At 43.3% G+C, this 20,771-nt stretch overlaps 1 protein-coding gene across 1 annotated transcript in view; it reads right to left on the bottom strand.

The window, feature by feature from the left end:
- Positions 1–1,872: 1,872 nt before the first annotated feature.
- Positions 1,873–20,771, bottom strand: part of LOC146181945 (putative sodium-dependent multivitamin transporter) — a 34,288-nt gene continuing 15,389 nt past the window's right edge. The window contains exons 7-15 of the mRNA XM_084575581.1: positions 17,940–18,069; positions 16,834–16,922; positions 15,701–15,810; positions 15,396–15,463; positions 13,827–13,913; positions 12,548–12,714; positions 4,745–4,845; positions 3,173–3,270; positions 1,873–2,183 (exon numbers count right to left, since the gene is read on the bottom strand). Coding sequence (XP_084431707.1) covers positions 2,028–2,183; positions 3,173–3,270; positions 4,745–4,845; positions 12,548–12,714; positions 13,827–13,913; positions 15,396–15,463; positions 15,701–15,810; positions 16,834–16,922; positions 17,940–18,069 — 1,006 coding nt within the window. The 3' untranslated portion in view covers positions 1,873–2,027. The remainder of the gene's footprint in view (positions 2,184–3,172; positions 3,271–4,744; positions 4,846–12,547; positions 12,715–13,826; positions 13,914–15,395; positions 15,464–15,700; positions 15,811–16,833; positions 16,923–17,939; positions 18,070–20,771) is intronic.

Raw genomic sequence — 20,771 nt, 5'->3', positions numbered from 1 at the left:
GATTCTCACCGCTTCAGCAAGTTCCGTCCAGCTATTATGCACTCCCATTTCTATCAGGCGTTCCGTAGAAGAGGAGATGGGTAGACCCAGCGCCCTCTTGACGCAACGCCTGATGAGTGCGTCTATCTTATCTTTTTCATTAGTCCTGATGTTGAGGAACGGTGTGGCATAGCATATGCGACTTATTATGTACGCCTGCATCAGTCTCAAGAGGCTTCTCTCTTTGAGGCCTCTGCCTTTGAATGCAATCCTCCTAAATATTCCTGTTACTTGCGTCGCGTAGGTAGTGAGTTTTTTTATCGTTCCGTCATTATACCCGTCCTCTTGAATAAAAAGTCCGAGGATTCTGATTTGCTGGACTCTAGGTACGGTTTTGCCGTCGACCTTTATTTCTACGTTAAAGCCGCCCTTGCACCTCATTGATTTTGGATTATATATGAAAAGTTCGGATTTTTGCGGAGAGCACGAAAGACCCCTTTCGGCCGCGTAGGACACAATGGTGTCCGCCGCCGCCTGTAGGCGTTCCTCTATGCTGCCATCGCTGCCGTTGTTCATCCAGAGATTAACGTCGTCCGCGTAAATGCTGAACTGCAGGTCTTTTATGACTTTAAGAGCGGCAGGAAGGCCTCTCATCACCACGTTAAAAAGGAAGGGGGAGAGCACCGAGCCTTGCGGAGTTCCTTTACTTCCCAGGTGGACAGTGGGGGATTCTAGGTCCTGAAACTTTAGTTTCAACGTCCTGTTTGTCAGGAAATCCATTACGTAATTATATGTCCTCTCGCCGACTCCTAATTCCTGCAGTCCCGCGAGAATTGCCTGGTGTTTTACGTTGTCAAATGCTTTTGTTAGATCTAGTGCTAGAATTACCTTCGCGTCTCTGGATTTCGAGTCAATTATGTCATGTTGTAATCGGAGCATTACATCCTGTGTGCACAGGCCCGGTCGGAACCCGACCATCTCATGCGGCCACAGGTCGTTTTTCTCCATGAAATTAGTTAGCCTTGTTTGGATTACGCGTTCCATAAGCTTTCCAATGCATGAGGTTAGAGAAATAGGTCTGAGGTTTTCCAATTTCGGGGGCTTGCCAGGTTTTGGAATTAGCACAACGTTTGCAGTTTTCCACTGCTGGGGAAGACGACCGCTACTCCATACTTCTTGCATGTAGTTGGGGAGTGCCGTTATGGAAGCGTCGTCTAGGTTTCGTAGCATTTTATTTGTTATTCCATCGGGGCCGGGAGCTGATCGCGTCTTTAAGCTAAGGATTTCGGCTCTAAATAGTGAAGCATCGGTGATGATTTTGTATAGTCGTGAAACTGGAGGCCGCAGGGTGAAGTGCAAGTTGAAAAATGTGCCGTGATACGACATAACTCGCTATATTCAGTAACTTTCACGCTGTCTAACTTTCCGAAGGCCTTTACGAGCTCTGCGACAACGGTAGTTATTCAAATAACACGATTTATCGATCGTACCCCTTTGCAAAGATCGACATCTGCACTACTGTCGCCCTGAGTTGCGCATTGTGCAAGGAATATTCAAACATTTCTTTCCTCACACTTACGGTGTCCGCAGTTGTGATAATCAAAAACTGAACACGAAAGAGAGGATGACGGAAACAAAAAGTTCAAACAAACTGAGCAGAACGTTTCAGAGCAGCAAACCATTCACTCTTACATGAACAATCTTTATAATGTTGGCACGGAGACTTGACACCTCAACGTAAAAATTACATAATAGGCAAATTTTGACAAAATGCTTGCACATGGATGTTCGCTTTGCAATCTCCGCACTTGTCAGATTGGGCAGCCCGCGCAGAGGATAACCGCGAATGATATAGTCAGTTCCTTTCTTTTTTTTTTTTTTTTTTTGCCGGAACTGAGGTCAAATGATACGCTCTGTTGGAGCACTTGGCACGCAGTGTTGGCAGGTATTGACGAAAAGCAGGCGCCATAACGCGGCAGACAGTGGCTGCCAAATGCAAAAAGGATGACCTTTCACTTCGTTGAGATTATCGTGCAGTCGTAACAGAGCTATGCGCTGTTTGCGTCCGAGAACTTCGCGCAGATTCCATTGCTGATGCTAGGCTTGGAGAAGCCGTTGATGTGCTCTGTGGTTCCTTGTAGTGGCTCAAGCTCGAATGAAGATGCCTTTATTCCCTCTGCCATGACAGTGACCGGTAGTGCTTGCTGCGGATAAGAAATGCTGCGGATAAGAAGTGAGGAAACTAGTACGCGCTAAGACGCTCGTTAAGAAGATTAACGGTACAAGCCCAGGTTTACAGGTCCGGAATGAAGCAAGAGAAGATGCAGCAGTTTAATTTAAATGTAGCTTAAGTGGTTCTCTATGAGTCAATACGGAGACAGCGAAGTGCGGTTTAGATAAACGACCAATAATGGGTCGTGCTAAAATGGTATGACAATTTTCACTTAATCCTCCATAGACGTGCAGCCACTGAGCACTGCCGAAAAACTTTCAGCGACCACAATCGTGATCTCGAAGTACCTTTTTTATTTTTTTTTTATTTATTTATAGATACTGCGATCTGGTACAGATCATAGCAGGGTGGGAAAACCAAAAAGAAATACAAGCATATAAACGCACTCAAATTCATAAAATTTGCGGGCACTTTTCGAACATTAGTAAACAACTCTGAGTTACAGTCTCGCTATTAAGTTTATTCCATTCCGTAATTCTCCTCGGAAAGAAAGAATATTTAAATTTAAAAAGAATTTTAAGAACAAGAAATTTAAAAAAACCTTGAGCAATCTACTGGCACTGCCTCTATCACAGTGCCAAAAAAGGAGTTCATTCTCAGACACATGTAGCCATTTTTGCATGTATAACCTGGGGCTGCACTATATAATATTTCTTTCTGCTTTTGCCTGCTTTTTAATTTCAAGCTTTTCAAGTATGATATCTTGCGTTTTTTGATATAAAGTTTCATCTTTTGTATGTGTGCGTTTGTACTGGAAATAAATGGATTCAAGTAAACTCTGAGATTCCGACCAATGTCGAAGGCATATTTTTGATATTCTCGCATATCTGTTATGGGGAGCTTGACCAGTGATCTGATGCAGTAACTCATCACTTTTCCTGCTGAGTGATAATGCTAAATGCAGGAATAAAATTTGAAGAAAAACTGATATTTTAATTCATTATTTGACAACTTCCTCACCTTCTCTGCTCGTGGAAGCAGTCCAGTCCACGCCCAGAAGTCCAATGCCGCTGGACTTGACAGTCTCTTTGCTTTCTCCAGGTCATCATCAGCCCGAGCTGAGAAAGAAGTTCGAGACAGACAAAGGGAGCTAAGATACTTGTGGTCGCCTTAGAGTTTACAGAACTCCCTTTAAACGTCCCCTTTCCTTGCTCGTTGGCTGTCATGAGGCATGAATTATGTGGTTTGTCGTAATGTTGTCCCAAGCCAGTTTTAAGCCGGGATATTTCGCGAGTACTCCAATTATAAAAGTGTAGCTCTTGCCTTCGCACTTTTTGGAGCAGCAGGATTGATGCATATTTCATTGATACCTTTAAGCACAAAGTGATCGTATATATAACGAAACGATATTTATGCCGAAACAAAACAAATTAAGTACTTGCGTTCCCCTGCTCGTCACGGCAGCTTAGCGCGTGCGCTGAATAAAATTAAAAAGGCGGCTGCAAATCAACTGCTCTTACTACACGTGTTTGCGACCGAAACAGACCAGATACCTTCACTACCTTTCCTTTCTAGGATTCATTAACACCATAAACTGATATCGTGCCAATGTAGACTGTTAATTAATGAGGTATCCAGGAAAATGCTTTAAATGCAAAGAATACATAACCAAGTGAGCATTATTGAAGAATAAACGGAGTTTAAATTGAAAGGACGAGGGAAGAGTAATTGATTTTCTCTGCCCTTTAATAATTCGTTTCCGACTCGTTACAAATGCGCCAGCGTTCCCTTAGTGTGATACGAGGTTCAGCTACAGGCGCGATACTTGTACATGATAATACTGTATGCCAGCAGGTGACACTACTAAAGCTGGAATTAACTGCACTAAATGTTTTTTGAGTTATTTCATTACATTGCAGATAAACAAACACTGAGGTCCTTCATCATGGAATATACTGTAACAAACCCTAGCATGCTGCCAGTGCCCAGGCCTTTCATTATCAAACAAAACCACATCGTATTACCTAATTATGCTCTGCTTGATAAGATGACGCAGACGAGCCAACTTGCTTTACCATTGATACTGTCACGTGGCCTATAGTCTGTCACGAGCGCATTTTGTTTACAGGTTCGGATGACAGATGTGAGGGAAATTTATATCACATCTGCTAACGAGCCGTCTGGTAGATGTGCTGACACTTTGATGTTGGCGTTTAATTTTTGCCTCCAACAGAATGTTATGCATTTCGGCGGCAACCACTCAGGGTATTTAAACAGACCGTGCTGAGCACCAGAGTTGTTCTAGAAAAGCTGCATTTTTCGGTGCACTTCAGAACTGATAACTCTCATGTGGCCTTAAAACAACCTGTGTGGAAGGGGAGGAGTTGTAGTCTTTCAAGCGAGGGATGACTGGTTCTCCAGTCACAGCGAAAATGTCGCGCCAAACGCGGACGACATGATGAGCTCACACAATTTGCACTCGATAGTAGGCGCTGTAATAAACCTCAGAGGTTCAGCAACTTTGATAAATTTGTGGAGACAACACTGGTGAAAACACGCGTAGGACGGCATTCCGCAAGAGAGACCACCCACCTGATGCGATACTGAGGGCCAGCCCGATGATAACAGTCAGGAACGTTGCGAAAAGGCAGCACCAGTAAGCCGATAGCCGGTACAGGGGAAACACATCCGGGCTGCAGACAAATGCAGCGCATTATGTATACGTATAGTTAACCTTTCCCGAATAGAACATCTCCTGACAATGCTTGAACGCAGTGGAACGAAGTTCTTAGGCAGAAATGAAAGTGATTTAGCCATAGCTGAACGCAATTTTTACGTGTCAAAGCTGGAAATGCTTCGGCACTAAAAGGTTTTATTAGGCCTTATAAGCTTATCTAAGCCTAACCAAGCTTCTCGGGAAGGGGCAATTACCACCAATGATGACCTTACAGACCTTTAGGCTTAGTCAGGTACGTGTATTAGGCTTCACCAACCCCAATTACCACCAATGCAATTACCACCAATGACCTTACAGACCTTTAGGCTTAGTCAGGTGTACGCGTATTAGGCTTCACCAACTCTAACAGCTCAGTTTGGCTCAGAAACCGCAATTATTTCAATGTATGTTGAGGCACACATACTGCGCTATCCTTTGCCTGAGGTAAGTTTAATTAATGTTAGTCAGACCTTATTAGCTTTGACCGCGACCTTTGTGATGGTATTGATGTTAGTCACGTCATTTATAGCAAGTCATAGCACAACCATGTATAGTAAAGCTGGGCTTGACCGATGCCATAGCAACAATCTCTATGGCGGACGAAACCTGGAAATCGGCGAAATGCACAGGCTAAAAGTACTTCAGCACTAAAAGGCTGCGCTTGAATACAATGCACGCTTGGGTCAAAAAAAGAAATATCGTGTGCACAGGTTTTCAACTAAGATCTGAACATTTTTTCTGAAATGTCAAATTGCTTCAATATATTGTAATAGCTGTGTATGAGTGGTATAACCAGAGATAATTTTCGGGGGCGTAATACGGCATCGATCGAAAAAATTGCAAAAAAGGCCGAAAGAAGGAGTTCAAAAACTTTGGGGAAGGTGTTCTGACATCGAAACAGAGCCCTGGCTATGCCCCTGCTGTATATTGACAGGAATATATACAGAGACGTATATTCACCTAACAACTTGCTATGTACTAACTGTATATGAAGTGATCTAAATACACAAAAGTAATCGTGTATGAACTTCGTACTTACACATGTCCATACAGATTAAAAGTACGTACAATATTGATATAGTCAATAAGGTCTTAATACGGATTCTAAAGACTGTTGACGACCATTTTTGTAAGGATCAAGTCTGGACCCTGAAACTGTAGCCTCAAACGGAAACCGAAATTGAACGTGACATGCTTGCATACACAGTATACGCATTTGGCCAACGTAGCTAAATCGGCTTCAATTTTTTTCTCTATTTTCAGTTGGACCACTGCTGATATTTTTTTGCTTACACTACGAGTTCTGTGATGTGATGTGCGAATTGCTGCGCTGCTTGTGCCTAAATATTTTCCTTTATTGCTGTAAGAGCCCGTTTAGCAATATTTACTACGGCATTTACCTTTATAGGCCATGCTGCAAATTTGTTCTGTTAGAAGCGCAATAAGAAACTGAAAGAAATTCGCGTTGGGTGGCAAGATTATTATTGCCAGACCTGTAGCTAGTTCAAGGCATCGTACACAAACAGCCGATGCACGTCCTGAACCCTTACACCCGCTGCTGCATGATTAGGCAACACCACTATAGTACACAGCCGTTTTTTCTTAATCGCCACACATCAGAACGTTTCACTGGCACCGTGCGTGTATAGGACTCCACGATCTCACCTAATGCACGGGTGTTTTTACCAGAGGCAAATATTGAGCCGAATGCTTGACGTGTCCTCTCGTGCTCAGTTATGCACTATAAGGCACTGACTAAACACTATAGTGTTTAGTCAGTGCCTTATAGCGCATAACTTAAGGGTGGCTCGAAGGCTTCAGTGAGCCGGCACAAACGTTTTCTTTCTTGGCCTTCCCACGACAGGGCCATACGCAAGCTACGCAAAGCACTGAGAATTTGCCCTCTTCGACGGTCGTCCATCAATTCCACTCCGATGATAGCTGTAATTATTGAAGCAGTTCTGTCTCAGATCCAGCGTCTCAATGGCCTAGACTGGCGCCACCGGTAGCATAATTATCTAGAGATCGTGATCATTCCTTCTAGACATTCGACCATGAGATTCTTTCATCAGTAAGGGCGGCACAAATTGCGCCGAAGCGTCTCTCTTGACTCTTAGTCTTGAGTTATTAGAATATGACATTGAGAACGTCCCTTGAGCTCCCTCAAGAACCCTTGCCTTCTATTCATTTTCATATAAATGTTTTTAAAAGTATTTTTTTTACCAGGTCCTGTTTACTCCTTAGGTACCCTTTAATATTTGCAGATGAGGAATAGAAGCACGCTGTGCGAGCAATATGGGCTAAAAATTAATTATATAAGGTACATCCTTTTCGAATAGTTGTGCTGAATTGCGATGCGAATTTCGGTCTATGATATATTTGATGTGCATATTTGCTGATGTGGAGAGTTTCAGCATGTCATTCTTCAAATGTAGTACCAAAATTGTAAGACAGCGCTGTGCGACTGCTCCATATGGCGTCAGTAGCAATGCCATGGCTGTCGCTATCAGCGTATTATATGTGAAAAAGGTAGTGTGGCTTTGAAATTAAGGAAGTGTCGTGGAAGCCTTTTTCCTAATCCTAGAAATAAAGTAGCAAGCCTATATTGTGGCATTAAGAGTAAAGTGTAGAAAAACGTAGTCGCGTATACACTCAAAAATTATAGGGGACACTTAAACTTCGCCTTTAAGGGTATGACGCGATAGCTTAGGCTACCAGTCTACATATAAAGCCCCGCTTTAACCAAGCCGTATAAATGTACCTGCGTGGCCCAGGAATAACGTGAATGCAAGGGTCCAAGCAGGCTCATTCTGATATTAGCGTCCCACATGAAAGGAGAGGCCTGAATTGACAGCTCCTGTGAAACGTAATGTCAGGCAACCCTAAGTCCAGTTAGTGCTCGGTCATGTTGCTGCCCGCTACAGCCAGTCAGCGCCATGTTCGTAATTTTTCGTTTACAACGCAAACGCCGGAGGACGACGACCGAAGTCGGATTTGTGGTGAACGGGGCCTTTAACGTTATCGTGTTAAAAAGTTAAAAAAAAAAGAAAATGATAGTGGCTCAACTCTGTTAAGCCTGGATATGCGTAGCGAAAGCTACAAAAAGGAATATTCACGAAGTTCGGCTCGAACGTTCTCGTTGCCGATGCACTGGAAGGAAACCTGTATGGTGTGATAGGTGACTCGGCGCGTCTTCCTGGCTTCTTCCGAATCCTGCTGTTGTCCTCTCAACTAACAACACACACTCTTCTTGCTCCATTTGATCGGCTTCTTTTTTTATCGATATTTATTGCCTCAGAGCATCAGTAGGGTATGAGATGAAGAATGAATAAATGATTAAATGAATGAAAAAAGGTTGGCTGATTTTATGAAGTCCCGAAGTGAGCGAGCGATGTATGAGGCAGGATTGGTTGCTGAAAGGCCAGCTATCGTCAGGTGCCGGATTCGTGTTGACTTCAGTGCTGGGCAGTTCCACAACAAGCGGTGAATGTCGACTTCAACATTTTCGTTTTTACATATCGGACACCCGGGGCGGAAATATAAGCTTATTCTTCTCCTTTTTCCTTCCTTATCTCTCACTCCCCGTCTTCTTCTTGGCGTCTTCCGAATCGTCTTGCTCAATTGACCGGCTTCTTCTTTCCCCCTCTTCTTTCTTACCTTCTCCTCTTGCTGTGTGGCTCGGAGCAACTAGTTGTCTTGGTTACAACGCATGCGCAGTAGTGACTGGCGACGCTTACCCGAAGTATGCCGTTGAATAGCCAAGTGTAGGTTTGGCTAGAAAATTACATAGGCGTTTAATTATCCCTATGCGATGGCAATTCGTCAGCATTAGGTCTTTATTTTCACTTAGTCATTCTTACACATTTTCATTTTTTGTGGCAGCTGCATTCCGGCCCCTACCTAGAGGATAGAAGTTCTCTTTCTCTACCTGTCACGGCTTGCAGGTGGCAAAATGAAAAAAAAAAAGCGCCAAACACCGACTTTCCTCACGATAAGGATTCTAATAAAAACCATTAATATTGACGCCACTGTGGAGAGTCTCCGTCATATCTCCCTCACTTCTTGCCTGGGAAAACTATGAAAAAGTAGTCCACCTAAGGCTCCAAAATTACATCGACGAAAACAACATCTTTCCTTCCTGCATGCTAGGCTTCCGCAAGGGACTCTGCACGCAAGATGCTTTCCTCCGGATTAGGGAAGAAGTCATCAACACCATACCCCGAAAAGGCGAAAATTTCATTCTGGCACTAGATCTCAAAGGAGCATTCGACAACATTGGCCACCAAACCATATTGCACGAATTAAACAATATCAACTGCGGGGAGAAAATTTTCAAATACGTGAAGGCTTTCCTCTCCGATCGCACAGCCACCATAGGAATTGGAGAGATCCGATCACCAAAAGTACCCATGCCGAACAAAGGTACACCGCAGGGTTCAATAATCTCTCCAATGCTATTTAACATAGCAATGATAAATTTAGCAAAAAAAACTGTTGACCCGCACTGATATTGGCTTCACTTTATACGCGGACGACATCACCATCTGGGCTACTCAGGGATCCTTGGCGCAAAAAGAAGAAGCTCTGCAAGCCGCTATAGACCTAGTCGAGGAATTTGCCGGGGAGAGCGGTCTTCAATGCTCCCCCGAAAAATCCGAACTTATCAGGCTACACAGAAGAAATTACAAGTCCCCAGGAGAAATTCAGCTCTCTCTAGGAGACCAGATAATTCAAGAGAAGGACAAGATCAGAGTTTTGGGGCTGTGGTTGCAAAGCAATTTGAGAGTGGATTATACAATCAAAACACTCAAAACCACAGTCAACCAAATTTCCAGAATGATTAGAAGGGTGACCTGGCACCGGAAAGGGATGAGGGAGGAGGACACCCTCCGCCTTGTACAGGCCCTAGTCGTTAGCAGGATTACCTACGGGCTCCCATATCACGAAATTAGATTCACTGATAAAAGGGCCATTGACACTATCATAAGAGGAGCCTATAAAACGGCCCTAAACCTCCCGCCAACAACATCAACGGAACGTCTTTGGGCACTCGGAGTGCACAACTTCGAGGAGCTCAAGGAGGCGGTTCTAGAGAGTCAGAAACAACGCCTAACAACAACGCAGGCGGGTAGGGAAATCCTGTCAAAACTAGGGCTATGGCAGGCACTAAGAACTTCTGAGATCAAATCACAAATTCCGACATCCACAAGAAACAACATCTATGTGAACCCTATACCCAAGCACATGCACCATGAGTTACAAAAGGGTCGAAGGAAAGCCAGAGTCAAATCATTGGAAAAACAATTGTCTAAAGACGCGGAAGCTGTCTACGTGGACATAGGAGCTTACGGCGAACCTGGCAAGTTCACAATAGCTGCAGTTGACCACAAGAAGAGGCCAATTATTCAGGCTTCAATCTATGCCAAGGATCCTGCGGAAGCGGAATCACTGGCAATAGCCATCACCATAAAAACACAAGACAACCAAAATAAGTCATCACACGTAGTGACGGACTCCCAACCAGCCTGCAGGGACTACCTGGCCGGAAAACCTCACAAAAGAGCGTGTGCAATATTACGTTCCATCTCCCAGACGCACACAATTACATGGACACCTGGACACGAAGGCCTAGAAGGAAATGAGGTAGCGAATGATCTAGCCCGAGCTCTCACAAACCGGGCGGATCCCCATCCCTACCTCACCCCTCTCCTAGGACCCTACGGCGACAGGCTGGAATACCTGCGGTTAGAAAGAAGAATTTTCTCACCACCACACAAACACCTTCCTTCCTCGGACGCTATAGACTGGAGAAAAATACAAACAAACACATTCCGTAATCTTCACATTTTAAATAAGATAAGCCCAACAAAATACACGAGTTACTGTCCTTGGTGCGGTGCAAGCCCGACACTCTTTCACATCTCTTGGGAATGCCAGGACAAACCTGACCCAACGTTAATAGTGCCATGCCCGACACACGAGCAGTGGGAGGCGGCCCTGACCAGCGACAACCTGGACCAGCAAGCCTGGATTATCCAGCTAGTCCGCAAGTCAGCTGCTGCCAGCGGAGCCCTGGACTAGGGGCACCGACCACCCAGCTCCTGCGAATATTTACTGATTATATGCTCATTAAAAGTTTTCTCTCTCTCTCTCTCTCTCTCTGACGCCACTGTGAAGAATACAAGCTGAAAAACGACGAAGTGCTCGGTCTCGCGCTCGGACACTACTTCTTCAGGCAGATTCCTATGCTAGATAATATTCCATTGCTTTTTTCTTTTCCTATTTATTTTTCCAAATTCTAGTTAATCACCCATACCTACTAATACTCCACTCTTCGACCGTATATATATATATATTTGTCTCTGCAATGTACCCTGGCCAATACTCTCCGTGGGTATGTGCCATTTCGACAGAGGACATCATCATCCTCAACATCATCACCGGACGTGACCTGGCTAGGATCTTTATGGTCCACTTGGTAAAAAAGGGAAGCCTCAGTACCAATCCAATCCAATCTTTTGGACAACGTCGATCTAGGCTCTCTGCGTTGCTGGCTCTTGGGCTCATTACACGTCCTTTCACTAGCTCCATTATGTAAGTTACGCCTGCTGCCACAAGCGCGACATCACTCCATCATCATCATCATCATCATCATCATCAGCCTGATTATACCCACTGCAGGGCGAAGGCCTCTCCCATATCTCTCCACTTAACCCGGTTCTGTGCTAGCTGCATCCACTTGACTCCTGCGAACTTCTTAATCTCATCCGCCCACCTAACTTTCTGTCGCCCCCTGCTACGCTTTCCTTCCCTTGGAATCCAGTTTGTTACGCTCAGCGACCATCGGTTATCCTCTCTTCGCACTACGTGTCCTGCCCATGTCCATTTCTTCTTCTTAATTTCCACTAGAATGTCGTTAACTTGAGTTATTTCTCTGACCCAGTCTGCATGCTTTCTATCTCTTAATGTTACTCCTACCATTTTTCGTTCCATAGCCCTCTGGGTTGTCCTCAACTTAAGTAGAACTCTCTTGGTTAGCCTCCACGTTTCAGCCCCATAGGTGAGTGCAGGCAAGATGCAACTGTTGTATACTTTCCTCTTGAGCGATACCGGTAAGCTGCTAGTCATAATCTGCGAGTGCTTGCCAAATGCGCTCCATCCCAATCTTATTCTTCTTGTTATTTCCTTTTCATGGTTCGGATCTGCGGTTACTACCTGTCCTAAGTAAATATATTCGCCTACTACTTCCAGTATTTCGCTACCTAATGTAAACTCCTGTTCCTTCCCGAGGCTGTTGAACATTACCTTAGTCTTCTGCATATTGATTTTCAAGCCTACCTTTCTACTTTTCCTGTCTAGGTCATCAATCATTATTTGCAGTTCATCTCCCGAGTTGCTTAGCAAGGCAATGTCATCAGTAAATCGCAGATTACTGAGGTATTCTCCATCTAGCCTTATCCCTAACTGCTCCCATTCCAAGTCTCTGAATACTTCCTCTAAACAAGCTGTGAATAGTACTGGGGAGATTGTGTCTCCTTGCCTAACACCTTTCTTCCTCACTTTCCTCACTTCTTCCACACCTTTCTTTCCTTTCGACATCACTCCAGCCGCTGCCAACTGCTGGTCATGTCGGGGCTGAGCATGCATTGGTGTAGGCATAGACCACTGTTGAAGCTCACCTGTCGATTGGGATGTACGACAGGGTGTGGTTGAGGGCTAACGTGGTGTTCGCCGGACACCGGTCCAGGGTGTATGTCATCCGCGGTGGCGTGATCTTCGACGCGAACCTGCCGGCTGTCTGCCATATCTCGATGAGGAAGATAGCCAAGGCAGCTGTTGCCGTGCCCTACAGTGAAAAATATGCGAAGCGAGAAAGTAAATAGGCAAAAGAATGCCAGGTGGTCATTCGCTGTGTCTAGACACAGGGAAACGTTGAAACCGCACGACTGCTATCAATGCGGTATGTCTGGGGAATATTCTCTTCTACTTCTTTATCTGTTGTGGTTTGAGAAAAACTATCACTAGTAATAGTTTAGGAGTCTTAATTCTCTGCACGAAAATATGCTTATAATAAATTATTTGACGGTTTACACACAGAGTAAAGGAGCAAACAACTCGGAGGGAAGAAAACGATGTCTGTACTTCTATTTCTTCTTGGTGTAGTGGTGCACTGTATACTGAATACTGAGCTACGTAGTAGTAATTGTAATAAATAAATGATGAGCGGATGGATGCTTAATTATGTGTTGCAGCTGGCTCGCTAAGAAACTATGAATGACTATCTGGCGTTCACTTAAATACTCTTGCCTGCGTACACGGGCTCATCTAATCAAAAAAAGCGAGAGAGAAAAAAAACAACTTACTTATCTAAAACCACATAGAGTTGTTTTCTTTTACGCAAAAAAAATCGCACTTCATTTCCTTTTCCGTCAATCCTATAATTTTACCCGCGATAATATAAAAAAAAAGCATCACCTCACACTCCCCCCTCGACCCTAGTGCAGAAGGTAAGGCTGTTGAATAACGAACTAAAATTGGTTTTCACACTAAGGCCCCGGTGGCGACTTCTATTAATGAGAGCAGTCCAGGAGAGGGTTTGTGTAGACTGGGCCTTTAAGGAGAGTAAAAGAAGAAAAAATTATGATGCAGGACCGAGAAACTGGCAGGGCGAAGCATTGTAATTAGGTATGACACGTACCTAACAATAGCAAATAAAGTTTAAAGACGTCAGTAACGACGAAGTGTGTTTCAAATTATCGGTAGGCTCTCAAGGTCGTGACTGTGACAGAGCGATATCTCTTAAATATCGTACTTTCTGTTGCCTTCCCATGTGGGTTTGAAAAAAAAAAAAAAGAAACGGTACCTTGCACAACTATGAGAGGAAATCTTTTTAGTGCTGTGATAAAAACGACGTCAGAAAAGAAAAACACAGCAAAGATCTTTGTGAAATCTTCGTACTTTTGCATTCGCCCATGGAAAGCAGGTCGCCAGGATGATTATGCCCGCAAAGGGACCCGATGCAGCGGCGTAGAGGGCTATGAAGAACTGTATGCGAAGAATGAGATCAAAGAACAGGTCACGCATGCAGATACGGATGAATTGAGGAAGCAAGCTTTTGAACGCGACATGAAAAAAAAACGCCAGCAGCAACAACAACAACAACAACAACAACAACAACAACAACAACGACAACGACAACGACAACGACAACGACAACGACAACGACAACGACAACGACATCGACATCGACATCGACATCGACATCGACATCGACATCGACATCGACAACAACAACAACGACAACGACAACGACAACGACAACGACAACGACATCGACAACAACAACAACAACAACAACAACAACAACAACAACAACAACAACAACAACAACAACAACAACAACAACAACAACAACAACAACAACAACAACAACAACAACAACAACAACGACATCGACATCGACAACGACATCGACATCGACAACAACAACAACAACAACAACAACAACAACAACAACAACAACAACAACAACAACAACAACAACAACAACAACAACAACAACAACAACAACAACAACAACAACAACAACAACAACAACAACAACGACATCGACAACAACAACAACAACAACAACAACAACAACAACAACAACAACAACAACAACAACAACAACAACAACCTGTGGTGACGTAATTACCATTATTAAAATGCGACTGCATTATACTCATTTCTTACCTAATGTACCCCAATAAAAATTCAAGCTGTTGGTTCAAATCTCTCCCTGTTTCACATGATTTGATGCGTGTTTGCGAGATGGCGCTTTAATTCTAATTGGTTTATAGAACAGGAAAGGTGCAGTATCTGTCGCATTTCTTCGCGGACACTTGAACCGCGTGTAAGGAAAGAGAGGATGGTAGAGGTCAAAGTGGAAATAGCGAAAGATGTGCCGTAGTGTAGGGCTGCCGAGTAATTTCGACCACCTGTGGATCTTTAACGTGCGTTGACATCGCACAGAACACACGGGCGTCTCTTCGCTTCACCTCCATCGAAACGCCTCCAGCGGTCGGGATCAAACGCGAGTGTTCCGGCTCAGTAGCCGGGCACCTAAACCACTGAACCACCATGGCGGTGGTTCAGTGGTATTCAGTGATATTCTGACACAAATAAAATATACGTTTTATTTGGTTGGAACCAACCAATTTTCAGATTTGACATTGCTTTCAATTTGGTGTTCACCCTACAAAGTTTCTTGTGCGCATTTTGCTGCCTTACCTACTTTTCGGTTAAATAATAATTGGTTCACAGGAAAGGAAATGTAGAAGGGTTGTTTGGTGAGAGACTCACTGCTGCTAAGGGCCCCTTTCTCGTCGGCTTCATCGCCGGGAAAACTCACAACAATTGATGAATATCTGCCTCTTCCCAAATAAACGATAACGATTCCCGGAGTGAAGTTAATATCTTTTTGTCATATTTCACATTAATTGTATCTTAGACTATAAAAAATAAAGCACAATACTGCCTTCTCACCCTTGCAGCAGATCCGATGTATGGCACTAGAAGACCTAGCACAGTCATGACTGTACCACTTCCAGCCGCTGTAATACAAGAATATGTTGTTACACATGATTTATCAAACTAAACTTTACTAAATAACGACGTGTGGCAATGACACAACAAATAAAATCTTCGGTAGGTAAAAGGATGGAAATATTTTGTTCTCTAATGGCCCATTATGCGACCTATCAAGATCATTTTACGCACTCTGCAATTCGCAGTAGAACGCGAAAGAAAGGTCTTACAGTGCTCCTGCTCTTGAACAAAATCGCACTCACCTAGCGCTGCCATCACCAGGCTTGATCTTCGTTCAGGAATATTGATGTATGGAGAGACGATGTCCACATACAGGACAGCAGCATGAGAATTCACTATGGATGATATTGTGCTGGAAAGAATAAGGAACGACTCCAGCGCCAACTAAGTACTGAACGGTGACATTGTATATTAAAGAACTTTAAATCAACTAAAGTCAAATAATGCTTTCAAGTGAAATACCGTGCGTGATCCCCATTTAACTACAATGGAGGAGCTTGCTGATACATTAGACTGCACCTCAAGTTTTGTTGAGCGTTTGAAGGTAGCAATGAATAATCCTCACTCAAAAAGTTCGATCTCGCTTCAGGAACGGGCTTAGTCGCAATTCAAATTTGATTTCTAGCAATGCCAAGTGTGAGTTTAATATGACCCTAATCAATTCGATGAGGATCGAGATCGGCCGCCTTAAACGATTTTTATGTTGACCTCTGAGAAACTCAAAGATATCTTCCGATCAGTAGTGATAAAAAACTCCGTATTTTGACAGAATGCATTAAAAATGTATTGGCTCATCCTGGCAGCCTCATATTGGTGCTAAGCCGTTTCGAACAATTTAACTGAATTGAATACGCAGCACAGATGATCTGATCAAGCTTGATTGCTGAAGTGGGCAGTATATTTTAGCCTATTTGAGAGTCGGTTGCTTAAGCATCCTTAATTTCTCAATTCAGGAGAAGATTTATGGACAGCCCTTGAAAAGCATACCTGTGCAATCTTCGTTCTTCAAACGAATGAGGCCCCACGAGAATTTCCCAGGGGAAATTGGCTTTCATTTAATGATGGAGGGGGAAGGGCAGGTGATTACCTCATAACTCAAATCCTTGGTACATACGATAGAGGATAGTACATCTCACGCCTCAATTCAATGCGTGGAATTTGAATCTGCGAACTTGTAAACAGGAACATCCGAGTGGAGCGTCGGGAATCGTTACACACGATTAGCATTGATTTATCTAAGTAATAGCAATAAACAAATATATTCCCGCTCGGGCGTCGTTCCACATGCGCAGCAATATAGATATGACTAGAAAACAGTCGCAATATGCGAGCAAAAAAAAATAGCGGGCCCACTGCAGTTCCAGCATCTTCCTACCTGATCGACGCGCTGATTACTCCAGCCAGAAACAGCCCTCTGATTCCCATCAGAGCACTGGCGCTTTTGTTGATATAGTATGGGACGATCTGCGAATTGTGAGGTAGCAGGGAGTAAGCAGTCATATAATGATGACGCTATATCACTGTAGTTCTCTTTTAAGTAAGCCATTGTGTCACCGCAGAAACTCTGTTCACAAAACCGCCTGCATCTAGCCATTCTGGTTAGGCTGACATCATTATTGTTCGAAGAGGTTGCGCTGTCAAATGCTTTTCCCAGCTTCACTTAGCTAAGGACATTTTAATGGCCTTCTGTATGTAACTTTGAGCTCAATGAACCCTGGTGCCTATACTTTACAAAACAAAAAATGGTGTGGCATGGCGCCATTTTGTTTTATTTAACTGCAGTCGTCACAGAAACAGCAAACAACTTTAGCGTTACCTACTCTTTCTCATGACCGTCATTGACCATCAGCTTCATCATTAAACAATCACGCAGTGTGCTGAGAAGGCGTTTAACACGCACATCGTACGAATAACGTCCACTGCAAAAAAGCTAAATGGATTTCCGAACAGCCGCCGCCATGTTGTCGGGGCATCCCGCTCAGAATAATTTGGTTATGGACTTCAGGCCTCCTCTGGCTGCGATTTCTGTCTCCTGCGAGTTATCGCAACTGCGATAACGCAGAACATGTTCCGCCAAGGTGAGTTCTCCTTATTTTCCGCCCGCTCAGAGTTAACATGAGCCTATTTTGACATCCACGTTCATCTTCTCCTGCCTTGCACAACAGTCGACCAGCGAGCGGCTTCTGATGAAGTCTTGATTTACGGCCGCCAATAATAATACCCTTAACCGAGGTCTTTGAAACAATACTTTAAATGAAAAAGAAATATATATGCGAGCATGTGCTGAAGGGTTCAGCGCAATGGTCATTGAACGAGAATAGAGGTGGTTGTAAGCATTTTTTAGCAGACAGCAGATAAGTCAGACTCAAACATTATAGGATGCAGTAGTGTTATTTAATATCGAGATCGCAAATGCGACAATTTGTGTATTTTTTACTCCCGTAGAGGGGTGCTTCAAGGCGAACATCACCATCTCATTACCTGCTCATAGCGAGGAATGCTTCCAGAGAGGAGCGGGTCGCAGTCTCTGAACCAGAAGATTATCGACAGCGCTGTCGCTCCGTTGAGGGCGTAAAAAAAGGACAGGATGCCTATACAGCAGAACGCTACTCTGAAACAAGCGAAAAAACAAACAAAAAACTCGAAAATGAAGAGTGGAGCATGATGGCACACCTGAATTAATCCAACATACCGAGTGTTTCTGCGAAAAGTTTCAAAGCTTTTTTTGTTTAAACATAGAAATATTTTCAGGGACAAACATTCAACTACAAAGGACGTAATTTACTGTAATGACTCTTCTAATTACGTAGAAAATTAACTAAAACATGATAAACAAAAATGTTATTGACACAGCAGGGTGGTTAGTGGCAATGGCAAGTTAGAAGCAGATGACAAGACAGTGCCATATCCGTTTGCGAAAAGAGAATTCGTTTTCTAAACGCATGTAGCGCAAGAAAATCGTGCGATTTTTTCCCGCGTAAAACCGACTCTGGGATCATCAAACGTTCAGGAAACCTAGTGGAAACGGCATGTCCGTCGATGGCGTGCTGAAATGGCTGTCAGCGCTTAACTCGAACTGCTTGCTCTACTGTGAAATTTCATGAGAAATTTTCGTTCGCTCCGCCGCTAGCAGAAATAACAACCACACCGTTGCCAATGACTGCCCTCTTTCTTGTACAAAGTGACAAAACTAAAAACATTCGAGGAGACTTTGGCGACTAAAGTGATGAAAGGCGAAAGCCTGAGGGCAGCATTCTGCTATGCTCTTTTACCGGGTGTGTGACATTAATTAGTAATTATTTTTTCTTTACGGAATTGTCACTAATTAGTAATCATATTCAATTATTTAGTAATTAGTAATTACTAATAAATACATGGTTTTAATTATAAGTTAATAAATTATTACGTATTACATAGTAATTTATTCTTGTTTGACATATAAGGTGACATTTTTTCAATTAATTCCATAAAGGTGACTAATAAGTAATTATTATTAGTCATAACAACACAATTATTTAATTAGCCAATGATTAGTAATTGATTATTGATTGCCATATAAGGCACGCATTCGCGCATACTCTTGTGCTTTGATTGGTCGAGACCTCAGTGACGTCATCCCATCTAGATCAATCAAAGCCGCCACAAAAGCGTGACATTTTTGCTGACGACAACGATGAGGCAATAAAGGCTATCGCTTTAATAATGTATGACTTTTGTCAAACGTTTCTAGCTCAAGGTACTTTTCCTTGCTGGAGTAAAATCCCTCTAGATCGTGATGCATCCCCAGGGTTGTACACCTTCTGAAAGTGAGAAGATTTTTGATTCTGGCCCCTCCATGAGGTCATTTTTCGCACAATTGCCGCTTGAAGAGCCGCTACATAGCTCCGAAGCAAACTACTGGGCTCTAAACTTTTAACCAAGTTACCTGGCACGACACCGCATGCAATTGGGTGCTATAGTGACTGCTTCACGTCACAACGGATGTCGCGTTTCTATCGAGATTGCTGATAGTCTATACGTACGCAGGCACGCAAACACGCTTTTATGCAAAAAAGAAAGTGCCGGATTTCCTCAAATTCTAGACTTTAAAAAATTAGCTGGCATTGGTTTCAAAAACTAAAGTCATTGCCTTTTCCACAGCTTCGCACTCGCCATCTGCACAAAATAACCGTGTTAATTAATTAAAACGTTAATTTGTGAGCTCTTAATTTGTTATGTGTTTACAAAAGCTTCTGCAGTGAATTACGTCCGCCGCGGCGTAGAGTTTGCTTTTGAAGATAATCATTTCAGATATCAGTCCTCGTATATTTATGAATATCGTAAAGTGTTCGCTGGAACACCCGGTGCAGTCACTATAATACTCAGTATCACATTAACTAGGCTCCTGCCAGGTAAAAGGCCTTATACGATGAATTAGTTTAAAGTTGATTCCTGTTCTTTTTCGATCCGTAACCACCCTATATATTGGCAAATAGTCATATCTCCTCCGCCCACATCCCTCTCTGCAGACTGATACCGCAGGTTCTCTTGGAATTCACGCCACCACCCTAACAAACCGTTTGTTATCATGATCTGCGCATGGCATCCCATGCCCATGCCTATTACTTCTTCTTTGCACCTAGCATATTACTGGGTCGCGGTGGTTTTCACAACCCCAAAGAGTTTCCTGCTTTGTATCTCTCAGCCGTATACACGTATATAGTTTTCCATATATGCAATGCACAGTCTATTAAATGGACGCTGATAGGACAGCAATGGAGCAGTGAGTATACACGAAAGACGGCAATCGATTAGATGCACGGTTTTACACCTCGAAACGTGTAGCATGCAAAGCATGCTAGGACGTAAAGGATAATCCAGGTGCAAATTTGCCTCATGCACATATCCTTCCATGCATTCACACAGCTACTCGCAGCTGTACGGTATACTAAAATAGAAAAAAATTGCCTACAATTACGATACTTCCTAATGCGAAATTTGAGCGCAGCTCATCAACTGTCTCACCTTTTCGATAGACTGAGGCAAATATTTCGGGCAAGCCATGTATGTACAATTACAGGCAAATTTTTTAGTTTTTCACACATATTCCTTCAAGAAACACTGCACTAACAATTCTTGACTGTCATGAAGAAAGCTTTGTGGTCGGAGAAAGGAAGGAGCAATTAAGTTATCGCGAGGTTGAGGGAGGCAGCACGTGGTCTCACAAGAACGTCTATTCTATCAAGGGTGCGCAAAACGTTTATAATTGTGAAATATACATGATTATTAGAGTACGTTTGTAACGCTCGCAAGCATTCACGCAACACGGCACAG

The sequence above is a fragment of the Amblyomma maculatum genome, chromosome 8, assembly GCF_055883805.1.
Source record: "Amblyomma maculatum isolate TAMU_Amacu chromosome 8, ASM5588380v1, whole genome shotgun sequence".
Lineage (NCBI taxonomy): Eukaryota > Metazoa > Arthropoda > Arachnida > Ixodida > Ixodidae > Amblyomma > Amblyomma maculatum.
The sequence above is the reverse complement of the archived record's forward strand: the minus strand, read 5'-3'. Positions and strand labels throughout refer to the sequence as shown.